The sequence below is a fragment of the Dermacentor silvarum genome, chromosome 1, assembly GCF_013339745.2.
Source record: "Dermacentor silvarum isolate Dsil-2018 chromosome 1, BIME_Dsil_1.4, whole genome shotgun sequence".
NCBI classification, from domain to species: domain Eukaryota; kingdom Metazoa; phylum Arthropoda; class Arachnida; order Ixodida; family Ixodidae; genus Dermacentor; species Dermacentor silvarum.
Genome location: NC_051154.1, coordinates 121,280,045 through 121,304,867, shown reverse-complemented (window position 1 = coordinate 121,304,867; position 24,823 = coordinate 121,280,045). Strand labels below are relative to the sequence as shown.

Sequence of the window (24,823 nt, the reverse complement as noted above, 5' to 3'; positions counted from 1 at the left end):
TATGTTTGTATTGAAAACTTAGAGGCAGTCGTGTATCAGTATCAGTCGGAAGAATTATTCTAGCGTGTTCGTGCTCCGAGATATCTGACTCCAAATTTCAATTGTACTGCGCACAGTTATCGACTCGACGCGAGAGCAGTTTATGCTTTGCGTTGCTGCGGAAGGGAGGCATTTTGAACATTATTAGGGCATTCACATCTTGATGGGTGAAGTGTTGTCATGACATTTGTGCACGACAACACCAAACTTAAAGCGGCAGTATATATGAAATATTCGTTTGCATAGCTAAAAAGGTTTCTGCTGTTCATGGTACCGTTGTTGCTTTTGATTTCAATAAAACTTACAATACTTGGAAATCAGCAGTCACTTTATTTGCGTAGCCCAAACAAGGACCATGCCCGGTCGTCTAGTCACCCTTACGCACGCGCACTGCCCTCCGGCTTCTCCGCTCGCGCCATTATCTCGGCATGGCAGCTGCCGCCATCTTTACAGGCTGCGCGGTTGCGTGTTACGACAGCGGTTACGGGTTCTTCGATTTTCTTTATTTCGCCAGCCGTGAGGGGAAGGGGGGCAGTTATTATTTTTGCCAATGCGTCCGCCGCGTTGTCAGACTAAACGCCGCACCCAACAGCCGCGTCACATCAGGGAGGAGCTTTGCGCCGATCCTCACTCTCTTGCATGCTTAATCATGCGAACGACAATTAAAATTTGGAGTTGTATATCTCGGAGCATAGACATGCTAGAAGAATTCTTCCAAGTGAAACTGTGTAGAAACACGACTGCCTCTAACTTTTGAATACAAACATACACTCTTACTGCAGTCAATAAAAAGTTAATTATTCAATTTTAGTTCATTCGGCTGCTGACAGCGATAATTATCTCACTTTGTGTCCCCCTGGCCACACAACTTATTTGCGCAGGTGGTCTACACGTGCCTCCCAGTGCCTAATTTTAAGAAATCCATAAAGCTTAATTTTGAACACCCGGTATATCTAGCCTGTTTTGTTTCTTAAAATAAAATTTGGGATGATATGTCGCAGGTTCGTTATAAATGCGTAACCCCGGGTCCGTCTTTGGAGTTCTGTTGGGACACCTTGATTTCCTTAAGAAGATTCTTTGTGTTCGGCTGAGACACCTTCGTTTGCTTTGGAGGACTAAGTTCCTAATTCTCAAACAGCCCTCCGACCCGAAGCTCTTCCTCCACTCCACCTTGTTGAGCACAGCGCCGCCTCTCGAGTGATAAAGACGTGACAATTCTCAAGAATTCCCATGAATGATCCTGAAGCTCAGTGACCACTTCTTTGGAGGCATGGCGGTGCTATCTCTCCTCTTGAGTCGAGGTGTTGTGTTACTAGAGGAACGTTCTTGAATACGGGCGTAACGCTCCGCTCCAACGCGGCAACCACTACGCTGGTTGTTTACGATATGCGAATGAAAACTCACGACGCCACCTACAATAAGAACGATGTGGCGTAGTAGCCGGGAGCACTAGCCAGCGTCTTCATGTTTTGTTTCCCACGCGACGTCATCCTTTTACACAAGGCGCGTATCTGCTCCCGTTTCCCTAACCACGCGACGCCATCCTAGGCCCGTGCGCTGGCGTTGGCCGTTGACGTCACGCTCCCCCACTTCGCAGCCATTGCTCGAAGCTTCGCCCCGCTCCGCGAGAACGCCCACTCAGATAAACGGATCCGGCGGCTTTGAGCTTCCTATGCTTAATGTACGGCAATAAAACTGCGAAGTTACAATGAAAAACTTGTAGCGTACGAACGGTACTGTGCTCGTACTGGATATTGTCAACGTGTAACTGTGATCACACAGCCCGCCGAGGTGGCCCAGTCAGCTAAGGCGTTGTGCTGCTGAGCACGAAATCGCGGGATCGAATCCCGGCCGCGGCGGCCGCATTTCGATGGAGGCGAAATGCAAAAACGCCCGTGTGCTTGCGTTGTAGTGCACGTTAAAGAACCCCAGGTGGTCAAAATTAATCCGGAGCCCTCCACTACGGCGTGCCTCATAATCAGAACTTGTTTTGGCACGTAAAACCACAGAAAGAAGAACTGGGATCACACTGAGTGCTACAGTTAAAAAACAGTTGCCTATGCGTAGTTCTTAGTTTAGCGGTTAGTTATTATTTATATATGAACATCGAGAGATCTCTTTCATTAAGCAGGTTGGTCGCGGAGCCGATGACAGCCAATGAGGCAACCGATGACACCTCAATGGGGAACAGAGTTGATCAGGCGCGAAGGCGCTCGCGCGGACATCTGCGTGCTTGGAAAAAGGCACGTCCCCTTGTTCATTCGACGCCACCGATGGGACGAGTAAGGCACGGCCGGCGCCAGGAGGTCCAAGGTGTTCATGAGAAAAAATAACTATGGCAACTTAGCCACACCACACCCCTACGGAATACAACTAAGCTTGTGAGCGAGCTAGCTTTACTTCTACATGGCTGATACCACTGGTACTCGCGAAAAATAATTTTGAAGAATGCTGGTGGCCATTTTTTTTTTTGCGACAGGGCCATCCCCCATGTCAGCGAGGGGGCGATGCAGAAATCTGAGAGGGGGGGTCAGGACATCCGGACATCCCCCCTGGATCCGCGCCTGCTGATAGCCCGATTCTAGTTATTGAGCCGGTCTACTCGAAGAGGCGGACATTACTCGCACAAAAAATTGACATGCATAATCGACTAATCAACAAAAATTCACTAACTAAGTTTTTAAGTAAAAACCTCATGGCCCATATTGCAATTTACAAATTGTAGCCGTGGAGTTCGCAAGGCGGATCCACTTGGAACGAATTCTCAGGATGACACCAGTTTCGAGATATTAATTCCCGAACTTTGCGGAGAAATGCATTGGCGTTCAAGTTACTTTTGTGCGTCAATGCATAAAACGACGTTGTGTTAAGAAAGTAACTGGAACTCCAATAATTTCTCCGCAAATTTCGGGAATAGATTCGGACATCCCCCCTGGATCCGCGCCTGGGTAAATGTAATGAGGGGGAAATGTCATATTCACATTAATGTACTTCCTATTAACTGTCTCATAATTCCCATTTTCGACCTTCGCGCATGAGTGTGAATGGCAAACGTAGTCATGTATTTTGCTGCAACTACGCGTCTTGTTCAAGGGTCAGCTTTTTCTACAGTAGGAAGTAGTAGAGTAGAGACGCTGTGGCTCGACTGTCGTTTTTTATGTTTTGTCTGTGCATGAAATGTTTATATCGCGCTGCGTTGAGCTTAGTGGAGTCGGGAGCAGCGAGAGGCACCGCGGTACTCTGTGGAGCCACAGACCGTCCGCTGATTGACGCATAATCGGTACCACGAACGTCGCGGCCGCACGCTCCGGGGGCTTCAGCGCCCGGAGGGACGGGATATCCCCACCAGGAAACGCCTCCTGTTCGCGGCCCTGAAACCTTGCGGCACGTGCCTGCGAGCAGGAAGACCGGTTCTTGCGGTGGCTGCTCGTGAGCGGCGATCGCTCCTGCAAAAGAAACCCGCGAAACAGCGACGCAGCTGACGGCTCGCGTCCCTCCGGCGCCTACCAATTAACCGAGAGTCTGCAGCGAGCCCCCGACGCCAGTCAACATGACGGCAAAAGTGGTGAGTCAACACGCCGCATTACGAGACGGGCTCAATGTGAAGCTAGCTGCGTATACCTCGGACAGTTCTGTGCAAAAAAAAAAAAAAAAATATGTTGATAGTATCAGCAGACTTCAGGACAATGACAGATATAGACAGGACCGCGTTGCCCGCAGTAATCTGTCGTTCGGTCGGTCAGCTGATCATTTCACACCGACAGAATCGTGGTGCATGCTGCCTTGGGTACCAAGAGGCGGCATTTCTTGTGAGCCCTAAGTTCCACGGGTGCGTAAACTCAACAAACAGAATATCTAAAAGTAAGCGGGATTGTATACTTTGAAGCGATGTACATGTGCTCGAACAGCGCGTGATGGGATAGGTTTGCAAAGGCCTGATATACCTGAAGCATTCCTCACATATGTTTTCTTTTTTCAATCATGAACTATACGGTGAGACGTATATGGCTAATCAAAGAAAGGAAACCCATTGCCTTTGAAAATGAGTAGCGCGGCTTTACTCTCACTGCTTTTTTGTTCATTTTGCTTTAAGCGGCCAAAGCAAGCACAAATCTGCAGGTTTAGCGTTCGACAGCAGCAGTGCGGCAGCCGTTGCATCTTGGACTGTGCCGTTGTTGGCTTCACAGGTGGTTCTATCGGCATGCCGTATCAACTTTTCAGTGCCTGCTGGTGCGCCTGCTCTCACGAGTAACCAGCCTTATATACCGCGATGGGCTTTTTAAAAATTATTGGCACCAGTATGCCCTACGGCATAAATTAAATAAAAAGATGTAACTGTGTTTCCTGGATGAAGTCCAGGATTGGCCGGTGGGCTTTCGCCGATTGGATTCTGGCGTGACTCCTGACGACGCACTGCTACCCTTGGATCTGCACATGCTCTTCACCACCGGTATCCTGTCTGTATAAGCATAGAGAAAGAAATTCATGGTATAAGCCTCCCCGAAGCAACTCGACTTCATTCGGCAGCAGCAGCAGTGCGTGAGCGATTGCACCTCTGACTGTGCCGTGGTTGGCTTCACAGGTTTGTGATCGCTTGCCCTGGCTGTATATTCTGTCATATAATTTTTTTTCATTATCTTACGCCTCTGCTGCTGCTTTCAGTGGTGTACACCTTTTGGTTTGATCATGCCAACTGTAGCCGAATTGTCTAAGAGTGTGGAACAGATAGGAAATGCTTTTAAAGAGAGACTGGATAACATTCTTGAGAACGTAACGACTACTGTTGTTTCCAAGCTTGATTCTGAGCCTTCCTTGATCATTAATGGCCTAAACAATGAGATCGAAGGGTTGAAGCACAGTCTTGATTTCTTGAACAAGACAGTTGAGTCCCTCGGATCTGAAAATGAACAATTAACTGCAAGTGCCAAATCCCTGAGTGAACGTAACGAAGCCTTGGAAAAGCGTTATCAATGACATGGAACAATACTCAAGGAAAAACAACGTCGAAATCAAGGGCGTTCCGTTCGCTCAGGGTGTAAACTGCACAACTATTCTTCAAATTATTGCCTCTAAAATTGACTGCCCTGTTTCGGCTAGTGGTGTAGAAATCATTCGTCGGGTTCTATCTGATTCTTAATCAACAAGTTTACTATTCCGATTTCACTCACGAGCGCAGAAGAAAGGGCTTATTGGGAAAGCTCGCAAAGCACGTCTACATGCAAATGACATCGGTTTCAGTACTGCAAGTGGCAAACCTGTCTTCGCCAATGACCACTTTACTCCTCACAATAAGCAACTGTTCAGCAAGGCTTTGCAACTCAAGAAAGAAAGAAAAACTGACTTTTTCTGTGGACAGATGACTGCGTCATAAAGGCGAGGCAGTCAACAGACAGCAGGATTTTTCTAATCAAGAATGAGTCTGACCTCAGGGTGTTTGCCTAATCAGCTAAGGTTTTTTTTTCCATCTTTTTTTTTCTTTATCATTATGTCGTACCTTTCCATCAATGACATTAAATCCATTTTTTCCAATTGCTACCATTCAGTGATTCACTTTAATGCACGCAGTCTGCGTAAGCATGTTCAGAAATTTCAAGTGCTGTTGTCCTCAAGTCTCCACTCATTCTCGATAATGTGTTTCAGAGACATGGCTCAGTGATTGGTACAGGAACATTCTTGACATTATCTCGAAAGAAAACAAGTCCATTGTCCTAATGGGCGACATGAACTTACTTGATGCATCTTCCTCTTGCCTTCTCCAATACGTTAGCTATCTTCATGGATACGGCCTTGAATTTTTTTCTTTCTCTTCCCACTCGTTGCTCTGTTGGTGGTTTAGGAGCACTCATTGATCATGCTCTGCCTAACCTCCTTTCCCCTCCTTCCGTATTCATTCTTCAAAGTCATATTACGGATCATATCTCCATAGCTCTCTTTCACAACAGTCTTCGTGTCAATAGCACAAGTTTTGATAAACACATGCTTCATCACGTTAAATTTGTACAATTAACATCTAGCTCTGATTGGTCTTGTGTTACGTCAACGGACATTATTGAGACAACGGACTTTGTCTCAATAATAACCAACTGCGTCACTTCATCCACAACGTCTGTACAGTGCCATAAAAGATATTCCTCTCCTAGGAACCCCTGGTTAACATTAGGATTACTTAATAGCTTCCGTAAAAAAGATAACATAAAAAACTAAAAGGCAACCATTTAATCTACGCCTAAAAGACCGCTACAAGCACTACCGTAACACCTTGAGTACACTGATAAAGAATGCGAAGAGCTAGCTATTACTGTTCTGGTTACCGTTAATTGCTCGTTCTGCATGGTTCTGACATAAAAAAAAACAATGGCGTTTGATCAATTCTTTTCTTAATAAACCTAAAAGTCGTACTATAACTAACATCGCTCATGAAGGATCCATTATCTCTACCCCAGTCGACATCGCTAACGCATTCAGTGAATCCTCCACCATTCCTGTTCCATCTGTTCCCCCAGTGCCCGTGTGCTTGCGTTGTAGTGCACTTAAAGAACCCCAGGTGGTCAAAATTAATCCGGAGCCCTCCACTACGGCGTGCCTCATAATCAGAACTGGCTTTGGCACGTAAAACGGCGGTGGTGGCGGTGGTGTCACGCTGAAAAGTGGGCCGATCCTGGTGATAGTGTAGAAAGGGTCCAAGCTTAATGGCCCATGCCAGGGACAATAAATAAATAAATAAATAAATAAATAAATAAATAAATAAATAAATAAATAGAACAAGAAAGAGAAAGAGAAATAAAGAGAGAGAAAGAAAGAGATAAAAAGAGAGTGAAAGAGAAAGAGAGAGAGAAAAAAAATCACCAGCCCTTCCCCTGTCTAGAAAATGGGCGTAAGCTATAAGCTTGGTCGTGTGTGTACTTGACCAACTACTTTCCCTTTCCTACTACTTTTCGTTCCTTTTCGTGGTACTTTTCGTTCCCTTTCCTTCTACTTCTGTTTTTTTTTTTTTTCGTGCAACTTTTTCTTCCGTTGCGTTGTACGTTTCCTTCCCTCGATGCATACATTTAATAAACGTTTATGTTTTATTAGCGTGTCATGTGAACTTTACGTTACGCTAACGAAGGTCAGATACACACACGACAGGCTTCGCTTACCCCCATTTTCTCGACAGGGGAAGGGCTGGTGAATTTTTTCTCTTCCCCACAACACCTGAAGATGCAAAACGTGTAATAATCAATCTAAAATGCTCTAGTGCTGGTGTAGCTAACATTCATGCTAATAACATGAAATTGGTTGCTGATGTTATTGCGAATGTGCTCGCTTTCATAATTAACCTAAATTTTCAAACGGGTATATTCCCCAGTGCGTTAAAAATAAGTAAGCTGTTCCGACTCGCCGTGGTGGAGTAGTGGCTTTGGTGTTCCGCTGCTAAGCACGAAGTTGCGGGATCGAATCCCGTCCGCGGCGGCCGCATATCGTTGTGGGCGAAATGCAAAAACACCCGTGTACCGTGCATTTGGTGCACTACGGCGTGCCTCATAATCATGTCGTAGTTTTGGCACGTAAAACCCCACAATTTTTTTAGGTAATCCCGGTACTTAATAAGGATGATAAATCACTCATTCCCAATTGCAGTCTAATTTCTATCCTTCCATCCTTTAGTAAAGTTATTAAAAACTAATCCACATTCGGTATTTCTAGCTATCTTGAAAATTTTTACTTGTTTCACCCTAACAATTTCAATAACCTTGCTCTTATTTACTTGACTGATAAATGCAAAATCGAAATTGACAGAGGTATAACTACGCTGGTTCTGTGTTACAGCGAAGCTGTATATGGCTCAGATCCGGGGCTTCGTGGCGTCTCAGTGCAGAAACTATCATCATCGGCATTGGCTCCATCGCGTCTTCTTCTTCCACAGCTGGCTCGACCCTCGGCGCAGCCGCGCGAACGCGCTCGTGCCACTGCTCGCGAGTTCGTCGTCTTCCGCAGCCGGCTCCGTTGCCGATCATCATTCCAGCGTAGAATTTCACTTCTCTTCTGTCATCGTAATGGGGAGGCCGCGTTTACGGGGGTACGAGCCATTGCTTAAGGGAGTATGCGCCATTCATTGTCTTACGTGACGGACAGATTTAATAACAGAGGTGATACGCGAATGTGTGTGCGTACCTATCCTCACGATGACCACCGATCAGGACAATAAATATGTTCGTGTACCTTTGTTCGAAATTCTGTGTCACCTCTGTATCGTGCGCTAAACAGCTTCGCTGGTCATCCACCTTCACAGAGCGGAACGACATGAATTTTTTTAGATGTCACTAAAGCTTTTGATAGAGTTAATCATGGTATTCTATTCTCTAAACTTGCTTCTTATAGCATTCAAGGAACCCCTCTAAGCCTCTTTCAAAGTTACTTATCTGATCGTGAGCAAGTATAGTATACATTTCTGGCGTTTCTTCTAACACAAAAATAATAACGTCGGGGTTCCACGAGGGTCAATTCTTGGTCCGCTTTTATTTTTACTATATATTAACGATCTACCTAAATGTCTAACTTCACCAACAAGATGCATCATATATGCCGATGACACGTACCACTCGTTTATCTTCGGGTTTCAACAGTCTTATAATGCTGATCTTATAGATATCTCTACTTGGTGTGCTCAAAATAAACTTCTCATTAATCCGTCCAAAACGAAGTTCGTAATGTTCGTTTCTAGGCCCACTAATGAGTCGCAAGTTATGCCAATTTTTATTCATTTGTAGGCTGTTTATCCCTCCAACCGTTGTTTGTTCCTTGCTGCGGAGCTTGACTCACGCTTAAAATTTAACTTACACATCCATGAACTACAAAAAAAGTAATACGGGATTAGGATTCTACTCAAAGCTAGATGTTATTTTGATTTACATACTCTGGTTACTCTCTACTACGCATTCATTCATAGCCATCGATCTAAACTGTTTTATAACTTCATGTGGTCAAACCTATCCTATATTTCTTCCTTACATGTCCAAAATCAAGCCATCCGTACTATTACTAGGAGTAATCGCCGATACCACATTACTGAACTGTACCGCGATCTTAACATACTTTGCATTACTAATCTTGTGAAATTTAATGTTTACATATTTGCACATCGAGCAATTCCATCATCAAAGATCATCACCTTCTAATTTTTTTATGTTAGGACTTACTAATACGCATATTAAACGTTTGTCTGCAAACCCCAATAATGTTTTACTTCCAAAAGTCCACACTAACTACGGTACCCAATGAGTTGGTTTTGTTTTAATTAAATTGTGGAATTATTTGCCTTGTAGTATTAAAACTGCTGTTTCTGTGTCATCGTAAAAGTTCATGATTTTATTTGTAAGCAATAACAAAATTTGACTAGTGAAATAACCTGACCTTCATTGTTTTATGCTGAATAGTGACTATTTATTTAATGACTAGAATTGCTTAATCACTTAAATGATTGTACTTGTTTAATTATGGTATTAATAATTGTGTCACTGCTGGTGTGTTATTCTAACAGTCGTTCGTATTATTATTCTTTTTTTTCTGTTTAGTAGTTTTACATTTCATGTTATATAGTATAGGAGGCCACAGTGTTTTCACTATGGGACCTCCTTCTGCACGATATCATACGTACCTTTGTACATGCATTTTACTAGAATAAACTTTAAAAAAGATAATGACTACTTGGCAGAACAGATGGTGGCTTTAAAACACAAAACCACGAAGCGAGCATCACTATATGCCAACTGTGTATATGTCCACTTTCATTTCCCTTTTCTACATTCCAATTTCAACCACACTTAATTTCCCCGATGCTTTCCTTGGCTTCATTGTCTGTTGGCTTTATGTGGATATATATATATATATATATATATATATATATATATATATATATATATATATATATATATATATATACGAGAAGAAAGGGAACCGAGGGGCCGATGTTTATTATTCATATCATATGAGAAGCCAACAACCAAGGACAACATAGGGGGAATTATTTGCACTTCCTAATTGAAATAAAGACATGATAAGTTAATGAAAATGGATGAAAAAACAACTTGCCGCAGGTGGGGAACGATCTCACGTTTTCGCATTAGGCGTGCGATGCTCTTACAATTGAGCTACTGCGGCGTCGTTTTCCCATCCACTTTCTGGGGTATTTATGTTTTACAACTAGAACTAACCCTCGGAGTATTAGCCAGCGCCACCACTCACAAACCTATGTGGCGGATGTGGAACACCCTCTGTGCCGCAGGCGTCATGAGTACGTGATCTAAAGTGCGAGGGTTTCACGGGTTAACGCTGAAATTGTCGTCATAGAAGTCTAGTTAGATTCTGGTCCTTCTAAAAGTATCTCGTGAAGTCTGCATGTTCTACAGTCTCTTCATGGTCAACACGCATATTTACTCTGGGCAAAGAAAAATAAATAATAATAGCAAAACGAAAAAATTGTCAAAGCCATATGCTCCGTCCAACCCTATTACGAACTGTAACAAGTGCGTCGTTTGATATGTTTGCGCGTTTGGGTGACACCGTTGTGAAAAAATACATTTTGTTAGTTGTTTGTTATGCAGGCTTCTTGAAACAAAAGTTCGACAATAATGCGTCCATCTTAGTACTCACAACGGGCACTTGTATGTTTGCTGATCGTAGGACACCATTTTTTAGATATGCGCCATAAAACTCGCCGTAAAAATGCACTGTTGCTCCACTTACTTTTTAACAAACCGCTCTTTTATATATTGAAGCACAGATTTAGGTATTATAACTGGAATGCCCATGTATTTCGTACCACACTTTATAAAACCTTGCAACTGTCCTCCTGAGAATTAATTTCAAGTGGATACGCCTTGCAAACTCACCGGCTACCATTCGTAAATTGAAATATATGCCGTAAAGTAACTAACGAGGAAGTTAATTAGGGAACTTTATTAATTAGTTGAATATATGCTTCAATTTCTCGTCCTATAGTAATGTCCGCCTCTTCGACTAATCCAGCTAAGGGCAAAAATTATGCTATCTGCTGCAGGCGATCTTTAAAAATTCCGGAGAACCTAAAAATGATCACCCGGGACTGTATACAGCGTGTCTTTTCTTTAGACTATACATATTTTTTACAAAAAGGCTATGGGCCTAGTGAACACGGCGTTGTTGCAGAGGAGTTTCTAGGCGAGGCGGACATACTTTGCCGCTAAAAACGCGAGCTTCAGAAAAAAAATATAACGAATTTGTTAATGAACATTTTTTTAGCCTTAAATTGGGGGCAGTTGCCTATATGACACATTTGAAGGCAGTCTCATTTTAATGAACCCCCCTTTTTTAAATCTTGAAAATCGCACCTAATTGGAGGCATTCATCACGGAATATCAGCGCTCAATCCAGCTTATATCATCACTCATATATACATATATCACTCTTCATATCACTCTTCATATATCACTTCATATATCACTCTTCTCCCGGTTTTGACTCTGTCAATGCAAAATTTTTGAAAAATACGTCCGCATATAGTTCCATCATATTAGCGAAGATATTTCAGCAATCTGTTGACACGTGTACTTTACCTTCACAATGGAAGATTGGGAAGGTGGTTCCTCTTCACAAGTCAGGCAGCAAAGCCATGGCCATTAATTATCGCCCCATCTCTCTAACAAGTACATGCTGTAAGTTACTGGAACATATAATATTTAAAGCGCTGACAGAATTCCTTGAATCTAACTTGTTCTTTACACCTGCACAACATGGATTCCGTAAGTCATACTCATGTGAAACTCAACTCGTATCTTTCACACATAAACTCCATCGCATTCTCGACCGATCATCACTCGTCGATTGCATATTTTTAGATTTTGCCAAAGCTTTCGACAAGGTTTGCCATAAACTACTACTTCATAAGCTTAGTCATCTTAACATAGATCCTAATGTTTTAAAATGGATTGAATGCTTTCTTACTAATCGTTCGCAATTTGTCTCAGTTAACGGTCACAACTCTTCACTTACTGAGGTGCATTCTGGTGTACCTCAGGGATCTGTACTTGGTCCATTACTCTTTTTAATTTACATTAATGACCTCCACTCTCAAATATCTTCTAACATTCACCTCTTTGCCGATGATTGTGTTATTTTCCGCGAAATTAAAGGTTCTGACGACTTTAACTCTCTTCAGACTGATCTTACTGCGATTGCTAACTGGTGTGAACTTTGGTTAATGAAACTTAACATTAGTAAGTGTAAAACTATGCATGTAGCCAGGATTAATAATACCCCGCATGTATACTATTTGAATAACGTTCCTTTAGAATCAGTAAGTTCATATAAGTACCTGGGCTTATTTATTTCATCCAACCTCACCTGGACAGCCCCATATAGAATACGTAATTAAAAACGCAAACCGCATGCTTGGTTATCTACGCCGTAACTTTTCCAGCGCTCCATCTTCTTTGAAGTTATTGCTGTACAAGACTCTAATTCGTCCAAAATTGGAGTATGCGTCATCTGTATGGGATCCATGCCACGAAAAATTAATTAGCGCCATTGAACTTGTACAGAATAAGTCTGTTCGTTTTATTAATTCTAACTATAGCCGAACCGTAAGCATTACAGCCATGAAGTCCGACCTTCAACTTCCATCATTATCGTCACGCCGCAAAATATCACGTCTAGTCCTGTTTCACAAACTGTATCATCATTCTACGCTGGGCAACGAATTCGTTCTTCGACCTCATTACTTATCACATCGCATGGATCACCATCATAAAGTTGGCATCGATAGGTCTAACACTTACACTTTCTTGCAGTCCTTCATGCCTCGAACATCCACTGAATGGAACCACCTTCCCGCCAATATTGTGTCCATCAACGATAACTCACTTTTTCGTAGCGCGTTAGCTAATATTATATAACGACAGGATTACTGCGTTGCTGTGTGAATTCTTACTGCATTGTTTTTTTTTTTTTTTTTTTTGTCGGCGCTATTTTCACCCGTGTAAACAATTCAGTTATGTTTGTCTTATCTCGTTTGTTAATCCACTCCCCTCTTCAATGCCTTCACTGGCCCTGAGGGTATTGTAAATAAATAAATAAATATATATATATATATATATATATATATATATATATATATATATATATATATATATATATATACACCGAAGCCGAGAGCTCCAGGAGTGCAGAAAAGGCTGCCCCGCTATCAAATCATATGGAAAGTGACGCATAGATGCCGACTACGGGAGGGGGCTCCGGGGCTCGAGCCCCTGCCGGAGTTTTGCCGGCAATCCGTAGCCCCCTCCCCCTAAAGTGTCATTACCGGAGTTCTGTTACCCACATAATTTTAGTATTCTTTTGCGTTGCCTCTACCTTTTCACTTTTGTTGTGGCTGAAAGCTTACGGCATCATTGTTGGCGCGGACGTGCATGACTTTTAATTTATACTTTTGATTTATTTCGGCAAATCCTGACAATAGGAGGACAAGCGCATTAGAAGCACCAGTGGCGGCTACCTCATCCATGTTCCCTCACTTCAACATTTTTTTTTTCCCCGCTGCGAACACCATACACACACAATATACATATATTATATATCTCGGGACAAAGTTTATTGTATTTTTTAAAGGAAAGGAGGTAGCCAACTAAATGGATAGCTTATGCCTAGAGAATGAATATGTTGATGTATGTTCACCTCACTTCAAATTACTTTGCATGCTTTTTTGACCCTGAAAATAACCTGCACACTTCAGTGACCCCTTCGGCAGAGTTTTCTATCAGCGGCGTCTGAAAAGCACGTGAGTGATATGTGTCTCAATATTGATTCTCTTTCCAGTAGGCAATGCTAACGACTGGCGACAAAAAAAAAAGAAGAAAAAAAAAGCTCTTCTAATTATTTACAACATTTACGCATTAGGGATGGAAACATCGCCTCTTGTATGCAGAGGCCATAAATACGGGGTGTTTCAGCAAACACTTTTAAAAAATATTTAAAGGTTGCCTGTGGCAGATAGCACAATTCTAGTTCATGAGCTGGTCTACTCGAAGAGGCGGACATTACTTGCATAAAAAATTGAAATGCATAATCGACTAATTAACAATTAGGTTTTTAACATATTAACTTATGGCCCATGTCAATTGAAATTTACAAATTCTAGCTGTGGAGTTCGCAAGGCGGATGCACTAGGAACTAATTCTCAGGATGGCACCAGCTTCGAGATATTAATTCCCGAACATTGCGGAGAAATGCATTGGCGTTCCAGTTACTTTTGTGCTTACCCGCAGTGGTTGCTTAGTGGCTATGGTGTTGGACTGCTGAGCATGAGGTCGCGGGTCACCATCACGGCGGCTGCATTTCGATGGGGGCGAAATGCTAGAACACATGTATACTTAGATTTAGGTGCACGTTAAAGAACCCCAGGTGGTCTGAATTATTCCCGAAACCTCCACTACGGCTTGTCTCATAATCAGATCGTGGTTTTGGCACGTGAAACCTCATAATTTATTTATCTATTCATACTTTTGTGCTTCGATGCGTAATACGATGTTTTGTTAAGAAAGTGACTGGCACGCCAATGCCATTTCTCCCCAAAGTTAGAGAATTAATATCTCGACACTGGTGTCAGCCTGAGATTTAGTTCAAAGTGGATCCGAACTCCACGACTAGAATTTGTAAATTGCAACATTGGCCATAAGGTAATTAGCTAAAATCTTAATTGGTTAATTTTGTTAATTTGTCGATTATGCATTTCAATTTTTTGTGCAAGTTATGTCCGCCTCGTCGAAGTAGACGAGCTGATAAACTAGAATTGTGCTATCTGCCACAGGCAACCTTTAAATAATTTTGAAAGTGTTCGCTGAAACACCCTGTATATAGAATTCGCTCAGTAACCGAAACGATGCCAAGCCGCGGATTCACTCGAAATCTGAATAAATACAAGTCTAGAAGTCATGCGCAGCAGCGCTTATACTCGGACTCAAAGTACTAAAAAAAAAAGTCCGCCGTTTGACCGGGAAGGCGAAGCAGTATTAGTGAAAGCGAAGTAGAAGACAATTACACGAAGGAAGATTGTTACCGTGTAAATCCGTGTAAGTATCGCACCCGTGTAAGGGCCGCACCCATAACTTGACAGCCAATATTAAAAAAAAAAAGACATCCAACCGAGAAGCAATCGCGTTCCGTGCGCTGATTCTGATCGCGGTCAACAGCGAATTGTCGCGCGCAGCGTACTTTCGCGCGTCGCTACTGGATGTCGAGAGGAGGCGATCGCGGAGGTTTACGGCGGATTTCATACTCTTAGTTGGAAAAATGGACAAGTTATGGACAAACCAGATCTATGAAGGTAAAAATTTAAGCGGGGAACTCTACAACGAAAGCTTGATGATGTCACCTCACATTGTCGTGAAATTCATTTGTTCGTGTTCCACCGGAAATTTAGATGTCGAAAATCCTTTGCGGAAAGTAGGGATGATTTAGTACAATTTAGAAGTAAAAAGCGTTTAAATCTAGCACCTGTTATAAAAGCGAAATCAGGAAGGATATTTAAGACGGGGCCATTTAGTGAAAATGATGCGAGCGAGTCAGCTGATTCATTTAAAGAAATTCCACTATGACCGGGGACCCATACAAAGCGGACTTCAGAGAAATTGTCTGTAGCAAGAGTCGAAAGTATACTCAGTAGGTGTGACCGATTTGTAGAAGTTAAATGAGAACAAACCGACAGCGCATCGGTAACAATTATTACTTTCGATGTCTGGGGACCCAATTTTCTAATGGCTAGAATGATGGCCACGTGCTTCATGTGCGAAACAAGTCTCCCTCGTCGTCGTTCTCTTCTCTCATAGCCACATCCCCACTGCTCCTCATTTCGCAGTACAATATATATATATATATATATATATATATATATATATATATATATATATATATGGGTAAGTTTGTGGTCCGGCTCCAGCCCACCCCCCCCCCCCCCCCCCCGGCAAAATGAAAACTTTCCGCCTATGAAATGACGGAAAGCGCCAAATGGCTTTGGCCTCCTTCCTCGTCATCCTTCAATACAACCATTTCAACGCTGCTGTTAGCACCGGCAATTATAGTTAATTAACCAATCTTGGTTAATTATAGCGAACGCACTATATACGACGACTATACTCGACAATATAGTCGTGCTGAAAAAAATGAATAGCGTAGAAAGCATAATCGCATCGGTTAAATCCTATTTTAAGGCGAAAGCCTTAAATGACTCATCAGACGGTGGCCTTGAAAACGTGGCGTGCGTTCTTCCACAGCTGGCTCCGATGCCGCTCATCATGCAAGCGTTCCCATACTGCCCCTCGCGCTCGTGCCACTACTCTCGCATTCGTCGTCTTCTTCCACAGCTGGCTCCGATGCTGCTCATCATGCCGAAAAAAAGCAAATTAAGATAGAGTTAATTCAGTCACTCGAACTCACGACCTTCGGTGGGAGTCGAACCCACGAGCTTTGGTGTTAAGGCGAAGTTAATTAAGTCACAGCTAATTAAGGCAGCGTCAATTAAGGCACTCGAACCTACGACTTTGGTGGGAGAAAACAAGTAATAAGAAGTAACAACGCATTCGAATGAGAATGTCAAGTAATTTAATGAATGTCTCTTGAGTGTGCAGGCTTTAATTCGCCTTCACGCTCTCTGGTGTATGCTAAAGTGATTGTCAATTAAAAAAAAAGTCGCAGTTTTGCCCGAAAGACGAAGCATCGATTGCGATAGCAAATTAGTAGACAGTTGTACGAAGTGAGGATAGCAGTTTTGTCAGCCGTATAAACTTGTAAATATTCGCTTACTAACCAAATTAACAAGCATGTACGTGTCTCGCGCGCATAAGCAAACATGAACACATCTCACTTGATGACCACGCACACTCGCTGTCAAAACGCTGGAGTGAGAGCGCGGCAGCAGCAGCGGGCGAATTCACCTTCGTGCTGCCTCTCGCTTAAACGCTAAGCGGCGAGAACACAGCGCACATGAAGCTATGAGCACTCGGCGCACTCTGTCTTCATCGCAGATCAAGACCCGCGCGGCCTCGCCATGCGCAGCCACTACTGGAGTAGAACGCCCCCCTCCACTCCCCTCATGTGCCTTGCGCGCCAAAGAAGACGGCGCGCGCTTCCTCCCCGCTTTCCACCCTTGCGCGCGCGAGACTGAGCCACCATCGTCGGCTCACTCTCTCACGCTTTCACTCGCACATGCAGCATACGGCGCGCGGTGACGATGTTGTCGCCCTTGGACTTTATATACGGAACATCGCGGCAACGCCGATGGTGACGACGACGACAGAAATGCGCCTGGAGCGTCCATATAATTGCTATCGCAATAAAAATGTGTTTACATCAAAACACATGACAGCTGGTATATACGCGAACGCCACACGTACGGCAGCTTCAGCAAAGCTACTTATACACCACTGAATGTTGACCGACAAAATAGAGCCAGTGGGAGCACCTCTATTCTGCGTAATAAAACACTAAATCTCGACGTTTAATATCACTCAACCGTGCTTCGAGGTATCTGTATAAAGCATGCAAACATCTTAATGGAATAGCGCATGATATATTAAACGGCTTCTTATATTTGACGTGCCCCATTCTTGGGCCACTGGGTATGTGCCACTGGGCCAATCCTCCAGAATGGGTATGTCACACAAGATGGTGTGGGTATATTTGTGTCGTATTTCTCTGTCTATACACACCTGTCATCGCCATTCTTCCCTCGACAAGCATCACACATCGCCTTGTCGCTACGTCGACGACTCAGTGCATCCGCCAGATTTTGTGTTTGCATTTGTGCATAGCTTGTGAACGGCGAAGTGCATAGACAAACATTGTGCGATAATAATGTAGTAGCCCGTGGAGTGAATAAACATAAACATTACATAGATTACACATTGCATAGGATTAAAAAAAAACATTGTAATGTTTGTACGCATCACATTTAGCTGCGCAGAAATTAACCACTTCACTGAAGCTTGGCTTCACATAGATTCCAACATGCGTATTGGATCTGCATATTTTGTATGTTTTGTGCAACTTGCGAAAATCATCGATGACGTTTTGTCCCGCTACGTGATATAAGGATATACGATAAAGTCAATATACAGGGTGTTGCGTGCAACTTGAACCAACGATATTAAAAGAAGTAGTTAACCGCAGTTGGGTGAAACCAACGAAATATGGTTTGTCGTCATGTGGCGCTCCTCAAAATATTTTTTATATTCCGCGTAATTAGTTAATTGAGGCGAATTATTCAAAATTTTTAATATTCACTTTAGGGCCAAGTGCGTTTCGTTACGTCGTAGAGGGTTCAGAAACGACCGATCCAATTTTTTGTAGCAACGTACATGCTGCGTGGTGATTTTTTGTTTCTCGATGCTTAACGAAAGCGCGCGAAATATGAAATAAAACCACGTGACTAGGCTTATGCGGTATCGTACTGCAGCGCTCTCAACCGTGCTTCGAGCGAAAGAACCGTGCGCGCGGTGAGCCTACCGCAATTATCAGGGACTACGGCGCGTCCTTTCCTTGTGAAACAGTCAAAGGTGCTCACGCACTGTGAAGCCGACGCCTAAAGCCGCGGCCGCTCACTTCGCCACGGTCCAAGAAGTGTCGCGGGCGTCGCTCCTGGCCCGCACGTTGCTGTTGGCACGAATCTGTTGACGCCTCGGATGCATGTGCACCCAATGAACGCTTAGGTATAGAGAGAGAGAGAGACGAAGAGGGAAAAACAACGTGCCCTGTTGGCTACCCTAAACGTAGGGATGGTGGAAGGACAGATAAGGAAAAGGAAAGATGAGGAAAATGGTGAAGAGGCAGTCATTTTGAAGTCACTCGCAGAGGAATATTCGCTTACAGTCAGGTTACTGCATGGGCATTCATACAGCCCATGCAGTCACCTTCAAGAAGTGCAATGGGGCTTTTGTGGCTTTGTGAATGCAAGAATGCTTAGGCCAATGGTCCCAGTATACATATTCCTCCGAGAGTGGTCTGTCATCCAAGTGGCTGAGTCTAATACGGGTGTCACACGGCGCACTTTTGATCGCGATCAAGCCCGATCCATATCGAATTTCTCAGTCGTGGTTGGCTCCTTTGCGCAAGCTGCGCGAGGAAGCCGATCGCAGTCGAGAATTTCGACCCGGATCAGCCTTGATCGCGATTAAAAGTGATAGTGTGACACCGGTATTACTTGCAGAACACATCGTTGAGCGTCCAAGGATGCTCTATTGTCTCGTGACACCCCCGCAAAAATTGCACGGCGCACTGTTGGCGATCGAACCCGTTGAACCGTCCTCGGACATGCGCCGTCGTGGACGAGACATTGTCAACGTCGAGCGCCTCAAGACCTATATACTATGACCCACTCATAGTGACGAGCTGTTAGGTCACCGGGTGGCTCCCTTTTCGTTCCCGGGGATAATTGTAGGGAAGGATTGGAACGGTATAGTAGGTCGTCCTCTTCATCGCTTTGCTCGGGAACGCCGATCGTGCTCGGAGTCCGTGCCCCGCCTAGACTGTCGCCGCTGCGCTGCTCCTAGTTCCATTAAATAAACACATTAACATAATAAACAAAAGCAACCGCGGGCATGCACAGAAACGCACGATCTACGAGGTCCCCATAGATACATGACGAAGACTGACGGCACGCCATATTTTGGGCGCCTCATGTTCCCGTGTACGGCGTCGAAGACAGGTCGCAGATACTGGCATGCTGTGGCGTCCGATATTCTTGTTGTTGCTATCCAGTAAAGGTGTGGAGCATACCCAATATGGTGTATTCAGGATTGGCCAAATAATGAACATAGATAGCTCGAACGGGTAAAGCGCACGCGGATAACACGTCCTCTTCCTCTTATCTCTCTCTTCTCTCGAGCCGATTGCCGCTCACACCCGATCTATAATTTTGTTCTTGGACTGTCTCCCTTTGTGGGCACCGTGTTACACCTAAGAAGCATCGTCATTATCATCATAACCAAATGATGGTAATTGGAGCTTGAGGGTTATTATGTACGTGAAATGAATATATGACACAGAACTGATACGAAATAAACATTTCTTCCTGATTCACAGGGGGTCGTTCACTGGAGAACCTACTGAGACGCACAGAGCGATGTTTTGAGGGAATGCGATATTTTTACAGTTGAAATTGAATCGGACAAAGTGGGTAAAGTTGAGAATTGAGAGCTTTGTGTGCAAAAAAGCAAATAATAGGAGGCGCCCAGGCGGAGCAATTGCCGGCATCTCCTGCAATGCTAGATCCGCCGGCAGCCAACAACAAATGCGCCTCCTCCTCCTCTCGCAAATTATACTGAGTAGAAGAGATATCAAAGTGTAGACAAGCAAGATACAACATTTTGCTTTCTTTTTTAGTTTTCTTTTATAGCAGTTTTTAATTCTTCCGGCATCATAAAAGCTTCACGGGTAAATGGTATATAGTAGCCCCCACATATACGGTCATGATTAACGAAATTGAGTCCCTCAAACCCCCAAAGTCCCTTCTTCGCTCGTATATATATATATATATATATATATATATATATATATATAATTTTTTTTTGTTAGATATTTTTTGCCTTTCTGTCAACCCACTAAAGGCAGTGACGCCCTTGCTTGCATGATATACGTATATCGTTTCGCAGCCGCGGGAACGGCAAAATTAGGCCCGCAAGAAAAGCGTGCTACGCCTGAAAACCTAAAGGACGACGGCAATGAATCTATCTATCAGGAGTAAGAGTGGCCGATGCATTTAGGTAATACATTCTCACTACACAAGATGATGTAATGGAACTATGAAAATACACCGTTTCTTATGGGCGAGGGCATATTGTACAATAATTTTTCTTAGTACCTACCGTTGGACCTGAAGTCTGCTCTATTTTTAACGGCTCACAAAATACGAACAGCCTTGACGTTCACAACATTTAAAGCAGGTCAATAAAATTGTGCTCCCCGAAATTGTGCCCATAGAGTATAACGCATATTTATAACATCGCGCTAGAGATGGTGCAATGAAACTGAGAAAAGTTCTGATTGTACACTGGAAAAAAAAAAAAAAGCGGCAGAACTGTTCTTACGACGGACGTCGACGTTAATGCGATTTGCCACCGCCAAAACGCGCCATATATGCGGCGTCGATGCATCCTGCCCCGCGGTTCTCATCGACGCGTTGTGCCACACGCTGTGCCATGAAGTACGCGCGCGGCGCGTGCGTAAATATATATTCACACTGAGTTGTCTAAATATAATTGAGGCGGGTGCGATTCCTCCCAGAACGGAGAAATTTTAGAGGATTTTTGTTGTCATTGAAGAGCGGCGTATGTGACATATTCGTGAGCCAAGTTGGAGGACGGTTGGTTTCGAACCCCCAGCCCGATGGCCATGGAAGTGACCCAAGTTGGCGGGAAAATGGGTTGAGACATAGACAGCCAGCCCCCGGAATGTGCGTCAAGTACCCTAATCGCATTAAAAAAGGCAACGAGAACGTCTTGGCTAATTTCACACCAATATTGGCGTTGCCGTGTTTTTCTACATGTTGTCGGTTATACCTTTTCTACCCGTTAACGCTGCTATCGATCATTTCTTGACATCTTCACAATATTTGCACCGAAACTTAATCAGTTAAGTAAGTTATTTCAACGTTAACTAATTGACCTAATTGGATAACTTATTGCGCACAATGAAAAAAAAGAAAAACAACAAAAAACTCATGACGAGCATCGACAACGTCATCAACACACAGTGAGCGCCGTTCGCGTAAAGCCCTCCGTTATTTTTTAGGGGCGAAGCTCCTTATAGCGGCACCGGTTCCGTCCCCGTCGTCGTAGTAGTAGTGTGTAACCAGTCTGAGGAAAATGAGAAAAAAAATTCCGAAGTTGTGTCTGTTGCGCGGAATCGAACCAGGGACCCCTCGCTTCCGAGCACGCGGCGTTAGCCCACTACGCCACGAAGCGGACATGGACACACGCACCACGATGGCAATAAATACCCAACATTAACGAAAGGCCGCGTTTCTAGCGCGTTTCTAACGCGTTTGTGCTAGCGCGTTACGGCCCGTGTAAGAAGCTGGTGTAAGACGCTGTGGCCTCTCCGCCTTACCTTCAACGCGTTTCGAACGCGCTGCCCAAAGCGGTGGCAAGTCAAGTTCAAGTCGAGGAGCGTTTATGAATACGGGGGGTATACTCTCTCAGCAGTCATGTGATGGCGTCGGCAAACGCGGTGCATGTTCCGGCATGTGTAAATGGCTGCGTAAGACGCTGTGGCCGCTCCCCCTTACTAGAGAGTACTGCACGTTTCTAACGCGTTTGTGCTAGCGTCCCCTTAAGCGGGAGATCCGATGATTCCCTCCGGAGCTTCGCCCACTCATCATCATTCACCCCGTGGATATGCTGTGAATTTTTTTATTCTTGGCGACATTTGGTTGGGGCAACCGGTATAAACGATTATTGGTGCGGTTGTCACAGGGCAGTTTGTGTCCTGCAGTGGACACGATTAGGCTGGTGCTGCTGTTGGTGATGCTTCTAATCACTGTATTCTGTTTCCTCCCCTCTGGAACAGGTCATTGCATTGGTGCTGCTTGCGTTGACAGCGTGCTGCGCTAGCGGCCAAGGCCAGGGCAAGGGCTTGGGCCGCGGCAGAGGCCAGGGTCATGGTCACGGGCAGGGACGAGGCAAGAAGGGCGGACCTGTTGCTGTTGAAGGCCCCCTGGCGTCAGGTCCGCTCCCAGGAAGCGGCGGCGGCGGCGGCGGCCAGTTTCGCGAGTCCGGTGGATTTCGCCAGACTCAGGGCCACCGAGTTGAGGAAGGTTTTGAGCAAACCGATTTCTTCAACCGAGGCCAAGGCAACGGGGCTGCTTTCTTGGGCACCAACGCCGGAGTGCTTGAGTCGGGCCTCTTTCAGCAGGTCAAGGGCAAGTTCAAGATCAAGGGCAAAGTTCGCGGATACACGGCCGCCAGCTCCTTGCAGCAGCAACAGGGATAGTAGCCACGAAAACATCGCCAAAACAGTCCAGCGCCGTACGAGATCTGTCGAAATAATTTTATTAGCGAAGAACGGATGCGAATTCTCCCTTTTCTTTAAAGAAAATGAGTTTCTTAGTGAGTTACCCCACTTTTCCGTATCGGGTATGTGTGTTTCTAGCCCTTTTCAAGGACCGTTCCCGATAAAAAGAGAGAGAGAAAAGCAGTCCGACGCTCATCCTATATACTCCGCTCACGTGAGGGGTGACGCGATAGTGCGGTGACTCTGCCCCATTCTCACTCCCAACTCGCTAAGGAAGACATTGTATTTGATCGACTTCCAACTTTTTTTAGCAGTATCTTGATGTTTGCCGCTGGGTAAGCTAATGGTCTCTAAATGGTCTGATCGAAATACGAGCACGCGCGCACGCACGCACGTATGCAAAACGGCTAAGTAAGACGGTGCAAGTATTTCAACTGCATATGTCTATATCTACAGATTTTAGTGTGGCATATGAACATGTATATGTTACTGCATGGTTGATCCAATCTATGGTTCCAAAAAGCCCAACTTATTATTTTTTAAACGCTGAGTTTGATACTTCACAATGATATTTAAGTGCAGGAAAGAACGTAAAGCGCACAGCACATTTAAGCGGAGTTTCGCAGTCGTTTTCATGCGGCGCGCAAAGGGGAGGGAGCGTTCGGCGGCGAGCTCGGTATCACTCAGCAACGCAGCCTCCGTCCGAGTCCCGAATTTTCCCTTTGAAACGTAACTAATAATTATTGTAAAATAAAAGTTACCTTGCGTTACCTCCTGTGCGCGGTTTCTTTGGCTAGTAATTCGTTGTTTTTATCGCGTCGTGTTTTCCCGGTTCCACGTTGGAGTTAAGCTATAGGAGTCTCTACGTTGCTCTCTCACCGTATACTCTGCGTCGGAACCCCGAAGCGGCCGTATGACCAGAGCGTCGGTGATGAATCAGCACTCATCAGCAAATATAGACCATACGCTACTTCCGAAGGGTCTGAGAAGTCGCTTATATACAGCTTTGCTGTCTATATATCAGTTGTTCAGATTGGCATATCTGCGAAGGATTTTTCGATACTCTGGAGCGAAGTTTCAGTCGTGAATAGCTCAGCAAGCCAATTACTGATTAATTAATAACGATACTAATGAAGTTACTCAAGCAACATTTCATAGATTGGTTCCATCTCTTTTTTGATGTGAATGTATTCGCTATGGCCAGAAATAAAGGTGAACAAATTATGGTATTTCGGCTTTGTGGGGCTAGACTCGGCGCTGACTAGAGCGAGCGACGAGAAAAGAGACATCTTTGATTTCAGGGCCGTGAAACGTTCCTGAGTGTTAAAATCATTTTTGGAGGGAACTCCGTCTCCCACGACGCCGGTCACTTCTTCAGAATTTCTGAGCATGCAGGATCGCTACGAAGGATGACAAAACTGGGTGTTTTGATAACTGCTTAAGTAAGTATGTTGTTGCGTATTTATTTCAATAATACAAATTACGAAGAAAAAGCGAAATATGAAACTACTGTCTCACACCAAGCTAAAACACCAAGCGAATGGAAAAAGGGACTGTAGTCCTGTTTTCATTGTCATGGTGTTTTAGTCTCATGCTTCGCATCAGTGGCACGCTTCGCACCATATGAGAACCATAAAAACAAGCTGTTTAGAAATTAAGCGAGCCCCGCAGGTATGCGGTACACGGCAAACAACTAGTATATTCAAAGCAGGGGTCAGCGGCAAGGGTATGCCGTCAGAAGGGCTTCGAGTGGGTGAATTGTTGAAGC

At 44.2% G+C, this 24,823-nt stretch overlaps 1 protein-coding gene across 1 annotated transcript; it reads left to right on the top strand.

The window, feature by feature from the left end:
* Window positions 1-3,449: 3,449 nt before the first annotated feature.
* Window positions 3,450-24,279, top strand: LOC119435945 (uncharacterized). Its single transcript, XM_037702651.2, has 2 exons — window positions 3,450-3,604; window positions 22,612-24,279. The coding sequence occupies exons 1-2, from the start codon at window positions 3,590-3,592 to the stop codon at window positions 23,032-23,034; spliced, it is 438 nt and encodes a 145-aa protein (XP_037558579.1). The 5' UTR covers window positions 3,450-3,589; the 3' UTR covers window positions 23,035-24,279.
* The last annotated feature ends 544 nt before the right edge of the window (window positions 24,280-24,823 follow it).